Consider the following 6,685-nt stretch of genomic DNA (forward strand, 5'->3'; position numbering starts at 1 on the left):
CATTAAGTTAATTGTTTTTAAAAATGTATATTTTACTCGAAATAATGTTATTACATAATAACTATGAATAGAGTAGTAGTAGCATGACAGCACTAGTAAGTTTAAATTATTTACTTATATAAAGCTTTTGTTGTTGTTGTTCCCTAAGAAGCAAATGCAGACTTATTAATTAATTATTGAATTAATTACACACAAAACACTTGATCTTATATTAAGTTAATCAATACTATCTGAAAGAGGAAACATATTTTCGGTCAACTTACACACGTGTGAGTTCTATATTGTATCCGGTTCCAGCTGGAATGCAGAAGTAAGTTTGTACTAAGTCATTAGTTAAAATTATTCTGAGGCTACATTTATACTCACTTGAGTATTTGCATGGGTGATGCACTGTGACACCATATATCCATTAAAAATACAAATTTTTAACCAAAATATGTAATTGTATATGGAATAATGTTGCAACGCAGATGTATAATACTTATTATTATTATTATTATTATTATTATTATTATTATTATTATTATTATTATTATGGTTTTACATCCTTAGACTTCTCATTAAAGTGATTAATCATTTCAGTCATTAAAGTGATTAGGCTACTGTTTCCGGAGAGCTCGTTTGATTTGGCGGATGTCAAATGACCTGGAAATTCCGAATGGACAATATATGCTGCCTCCCTGTCTCTGGCATCTGCTTCCATAAGAATGAACCTATTGGAATTTAAATACACGTGTTTGGTAGAGGTGAAATGAATGAATTTACTGTTATCTGCCTACAGCTTATCACATCAGACTTCAAATCTTATGAAGACGGTGTTCGACGGCTAACAAAGAATTCTAGAACCTTAAAGCATTCTACTCAGATTGATAGGTTACTACTGTAGTTACAAAATTGACATTTTAATTGTTAACTTTAATTGAGTAATAAAAGCATCTAAATGAGTGAAGGCAGTAGTTACTGTCCTATTCAAAATATTGTAGTCCACGGGCTTTGTGTGTTTTTCTGACAAAATAATAGTTTTCAATATTTTATGTATGGTTGCACCGTTCTTTCCATAACGATCAATATTTGCGAATATGTAAGCAACTTGTATTTTGTCTGTCCCGTCCTCGTTCAGAATCAGGTATCTAATTAGCCTCAGTATGAGTTTGCCCCCCTTCCTGGTCTTTCAGTGCAACAGTGAGAGCTAATTACCAGCAGACACGGATTACAGCCCCATCAAAAGAAGATCTTGTCTCAGACATGGATGGTTTGGGCAAGACAAAATGAAGTTCTTCTTTACCCACACTGTAGAGGTCATACATTAGCTTTGCTTGAAATGATGTGTATTTGTATGCATATATGTATGTTAACTTTGCCTGACGTGACATGCTCTACACTCAACCTAAAGGGAAGGTAACTTATCTATGGTTAATAGTTAATACACGTTGTTGGGAGACAGCTGATTTATTTATTGAAATGGTGTTTCTAAATAAATGAACTCTGTACTGTGGAAAGGTGTATACATCTGTCTAAATATACCCTTTTTTAATCCCAGAGATCCCCTTCAGAAATACCCCTCAAATCATGTTGAATTATTTTCCATCCAAATGGTAGATGTTTCATTCCATATCAAATTCCTCCATTAAACATCTGATTTATCAATGTATTTATATATGCACTCTATTTATTTTAATAAGCCTAAAGATATTACAATTACGATGTGAGATGACAAGGGCAATCATTTAACTTACAGTTGTTCCCTGAGGGGAGGAAGATGATTAAATTATTAAAATCAACATGCCTGTACATTTGATTGTCTAAGACAACAGGAAAACACATCTAGAGCCGGAGTAACGAGTTACCAATTAAAAAAATAATATAATGTTCAGACTGGGACAACCAATGTTGTTTTAATAGGCTTGGATATGGGTCTATTGTTGTTTCGCTTTATACATACAATATATATAAAAATATCATATATAAACACTATTGAAAGGAAATCGACCCATTTGCTTGAAGAGAAAAGTATTTGATCAATGCATCTTACCAGTGCTCACTAATGGCTCTGAAAGCTGGTCACTAAATGTAAAAATGGTACAGAAACTGGAAACAACACAAAGAAGCATGGAAAGAAGTGTGTGAATAACAAGAGACAGCAAAATAAATGAGTGGATCCAAGACCAAACAAAAGTGTGTGACATTGAAAGAGTGTGAAAGCTAAAATGACAAAGGGCTGGACACTTTGCAAGAACAGATCAAGAAAATGTATCTTGACCAAGAACAAGACAATTGCAAGAACAGATCAAAGATCAAAGATGGATAAAATAATAATGGATCCCAAGAGATTAAAAACCGAGAAGAAGACCACATAAAACTTTGGAACATAAAAGAAGAAACTTAGCTGGCATTACCTGCAAAAGAGACACTGGCTAATTGAGACATATGGAAACATCTTGGAGGCCTTCATCCAGCAGTGAATCAAAAAAGGCTACTGCTGATGATGATGATATGTATGTATATCAAATGTTTAGCATGCTTATGATTACAGAGATCTGTATGGTACAAATACAAGATTCCAGTCTCACAACTGCTAGTCAAAACAACAGGTAAGGCCACAAGAAGGCTAAGTACAGACAGCTCTGCCTCACACAGCACTGGCAGAATTTGAAACAGGGTACACAGCTAGAGCTGGCACACACTCCAAGGCACTGATATTCTGCTATTGAATCATCAAAAGTAATGTCCGACAACTATGCTACCAACTTTACAACTTACAAGCTGTTTTTCTAAGAACGGTTGACCAGAGCTGCAGTGCCATCAGTTACAGGAAATGTAAACTGAATCATCAGCAAGCTGTGACACAAAATGGTTTATGCTTCAATTTTGGACTTCTGGGTTATCACACCTAGCAGTGCTGTGAAGCAACTGTCATTTCATCATGTTACATCAGGATTCTGCAGAATGGCTTCTATCTGTCAAGACAACTGGCTATTTGAGCAAAGAGTCCATGGTGTTGGAATGTGGCATTCATTGAAACAGGAAGATGGGTCTCACAACTCTGCTACGGCCTGCCCATCACCAGATGTGAGTCCCATTTGAGCATAGATGTGCTATCCTTGACCAATTCCCACATAAGAGTCCAAACAAATGCACTTTCTATGATGTCTTTATACAGATTGTTTGCTAGAATGACCGTTCAGACCCAAATTGCGAATCAACAATTTCATCCATGCAATGTGTTAGTAAGTAGATGCCACATATAATGCTAAGGGTCTTAACCACACATTATTAGCCACACTCCTATTTTACCAGTTTTATGCATGGTTCCTTAATAATCATTGGTTCTTGCAACACATGGTTGTACAAGTTTACTTTAAAAGGTTCTAAATGCACAAATAAGCAGATTATACACATCAGTTCATTTGGTACGCCACTGAAGTAAATCTATATAGCCCAATTTGAGTAAAATTACTTACTACAATATAAAATAGATAATTGTCTATTAGAGTACACTAATGATAATCTCAAAATCAGTGCTGAGACAATGCTAGAGGTAACATACAATGTGACCCATCTCAGTGACATGACTTTATGAAGGTGCACGAAATGATACACTACTGCTTCTTGAGGGGTTTCCATTCACCACTGTAGTTTACTCTCCAATAAAGTTGTCATTATCGAAAAATGGCACATTTGCCATGATGACATCGGAATACAAAGGCTAATGGCTTGGGAACAATACAGCCAAATGGGAAACATCATGAGGCTTTCCCCTCCAATGCACGATTAATCACAGTATTTGGAAGAAATCGTTTCAATAATAATCAGCAATGTGATATATTTAGGTATCAGTTGCAGAAAAACAAACAAAGGATGAGTGTTGTATAGTGTTGTGCATTCACAATATATAGTCAATTATTTTTTCCATTTGAACTAAAAAATGCTAAAGGGTCACATATAAAATGATCACATCTCTCTCTCTCTCTATCAGGCGTGATATAACACGTGTAAACAAAAACAACAAAACGTAGGCTCTTCCTTTCCTTCAGACTTGAATTACCTAAAATAAAAAAATAAAAGAGAGAGAGAATATGATGCATCTGAATTTACCAATCATTGCATTGGCACCTGGTGATCCGGTGATGTTACCTGAAAACTGGAACAGAGATGAACCGTGTGCATGTATGCGTTTTAAGTGCTGTGGCATTTAGTGACGAAAAAAAAAGGTGGCACGGAATAAAATGGGCACTGCAGCTTTTAAAGGGATCCCTATGACTTTAACAATGAGGATGTGCCAGGCTACACACACACACAGCATATTAGTTTCGGGTGCACCAGGGCCAGGATCACTTCCTATTAATTTCGCAATTCATTCTTTATTTATTCATGTGTGTATTTATGATTAGCCATTAACAATTAAACATAATTCACCCACTGACCGTAGTTTTAACTGGCACGTAGAGCACTTGTTTCTCTGCTCCGCTGATGTCATCTGGCACCCCAAGCTGAAACCCTTTGGATTTGACCCAAAATTTAAACTTTGCATTGTCGGTGGAGCTGGACTCGGACCCGTTCAGGAGCTGCACGATCCGGTCGTATTTTTTACGGGTCACCGTCTTCGTCTTGCCGGAATCCCCATACGTCCTGAGACACCAGTCCTGAAACTGGCGGTACATGTCCCGATCTCCCTCCATGATCCTAAACAGGGCACTCGTCGTTTTCCCCTTTGCACGGTTTTTTGGATTGTACTTTGGACCTGTTCGCCTCTTATTGATCATACAAAACAATCCGTCTGAAAGGGGGATAGGGGTGCCAATTGTTTTTTAGCTTTTTAATTGCCTTGGTAGTTAATGTCGTGATCCCGCATCTAACCCCCTGGTTAATGTTCAATTCATCTAGATCTCACCCAGGGAGACAATCGGTTCTCGGTTGCTTTTACAGTCCCTCTTACATACGTGACCAGTTTCAATATTGCACACGCAGGACCATGCCACTTTCTGCAGCCTGTGCCCAAGGAAATCCCTATATGCCTCCTTCGCGGTTGCTATTGTATTTCACACAGACACAGGACTCTACCTGCCATCGACCGGATTCAACAGACGAGAGGAATTAGTTTTTTTTCTTTCTTTCTTTTTTCCCAAGCGCTGTTTTGTCCAGGACTGTGCCTCTCCCCACTATAGTCTCCGTGCAAAATGCATTAGGAGCCAGGTCAATGCTCTTCGTTTTAAAAATGGGGTGGTTTGTACTGTTTTTGGCCTGGAACTGAGCGAAATCATGGATTAAAACAATTATAATAAAAGTCACTCGGGCCCTTTCTGGTCTGTGCCCAGGAACAGATTTTCGATTCAGATGATGAATGGCTCACCCCCCCAAAAAAAACACAAAAACACTTCCTCAATTTCCCAATGTATGCTTGCGTCTGTTCGTGTATTAAGTAGCAAAAAAATGGCACAACCCAAATTAAATGAAAAGGCTATGTAATTTATTTTTAGTATAGTATTCCATTAAGCCTTCGTACATGGAATCCCCCCCCCCCAAAATGCATGTCTCCTGTAGCAGATCGATGGGCTGTATTTCTCTTTACATTTAAAAGTATCGCCCCGTGTTCTGGATGGAGCACTTCTGTCAACGCATCCCCTCTATCTGACGTGCAGCAACGATTGTGTCCCAAAATGAAAGAAAGGCAGAAGCATCTTTTCTATATCAGTCGAGCCTCCTCTGTCCATGCATTTGATCCCAACAGCAGCACCCCCTCCTTTTGTGAGAAATGATACCTGGCTGCTTCCCAAAGCGGTCACTGCTGCCACCGCTCCGGTTTTCCGCTGCTTCAATCTGTTCTGTTCGTCTTACAGAAGTGAAAATACAGTGGTCAGCTTTTTTTGGCACACATTCATTTTTTTATTATTAGTATTATTCTGAGTATCTCTCTCTCTCTCTCTCTCTCTCTCTCTCTCTCTCTCTCTCGCAGTTGGGCACGTCTACTCAATGATGGGGTAGCAGGATCTCTCTTGACATACCCATGCCTTTCGGAGTCTTCAGCAATCCCGTGCAGAACTGCAATTGTGCAATTGAAGGGAAGTGATCGTGCAGTATTTGCTCAGTCCTCTACAGGGTCTCACAGCCCCTCGCCCGGCAGCAGCGGCGGCGGCAGGATCGTCCCTTCCCTCCTAACCTCCGTCTTCAGATCCTGGATGAGGTCTGGCTGTGGCTCCAGCCGGGACTGACAGCACGGGCTGACGGAGCGCTCCGCACAGAACCTCTCTCCCCGAGTTCCCGGCCATCTGATTGGCTGCCGGGACAAAAGTTTCTGTGGAGACGGCTGAGCGGCGACGTCAGAGAAAGAATTGTCCCATTTAGGGATCCGGGGCAGTGCGCATGCCTGGCCCCGCAGGTCGCTCCGGACGGCGGCGGCGCGTCGGCGCAGTGTCGGCGCAGTGTCGGGCGGGCGGCGGGCAGCGCAGGTGCGTTTCGGCCCGGTTGCCATGGAGATGTGTGTGCACGGCGAGAGGAGGGACCGGCGGCCGGTGCGATGGAGCCGCGGGTTAGAGATGGACGGTGACGGTGCGGGGACGGCATCCGCAGGTAATGATCAGGAGGAGCAGGACGGGCCGCAGTGGTCCTCCAGGGTCCAGGCAGGCTTGTACTGGCAAGCGGGTTCACTTGAGCAGGCTGGCGTGCGAGGCGCAGCGCTTCCACCGGC

General features: G+C 40.9%; 1 protein-coding gene across 3 annotated transcripts in view; it reads right to left on the reverse strand.

The window, feature by feature from the left end:
• LOC136765816 (nucleolar protein 4) overlaps window positions 1-6,351 on the reverse strand; it is an 82,859-nt gene extending 76,508 nt beyond the window's left edge. Inside the window, exons 1-2 of one of the 3 annotated variants that reach the window (XM_066719617.1) lie at window positions 6,003-6,343; window positions 4,425-5,830 (exon numbers count right to left, since the gene is read on the reverse strand). In XM_066719617.1, coding sequence (XP_066575714.1) covers window positions 4,425-4,763 — 339 coding nt within the window. In that variant the 5' untranslated portion in view covers window positions 4,764-5,830; window positions 6,003-6,343. Of the gene's footprint in view, window positions 1-4,424 lie in introns of all 3 variants that reach the window. The other 2 variants (XM_066719619.1, XM_066719618.1) reach the window with 2 other exon arrangements.
• Between the last annotated feature and the right edge of the window lie 334 nt (window positions 6,352-6,685).

Source organism: Amia ocellicauda, chromosome 2 (genome assembly GCF_036373705.1).
Source record: "Amia ocellicauda isolate fAmiCal2 chromosome 2, fAmiCal2.hap1, whole genome shotgun sequence".
Taxonomy (NCBI): domain Eukaryota; kingdom Metazoa; phylum Chordata; class Actinopteri; order Amiiformes; family Amiidae; genus Amia; species Amia ocellicauda.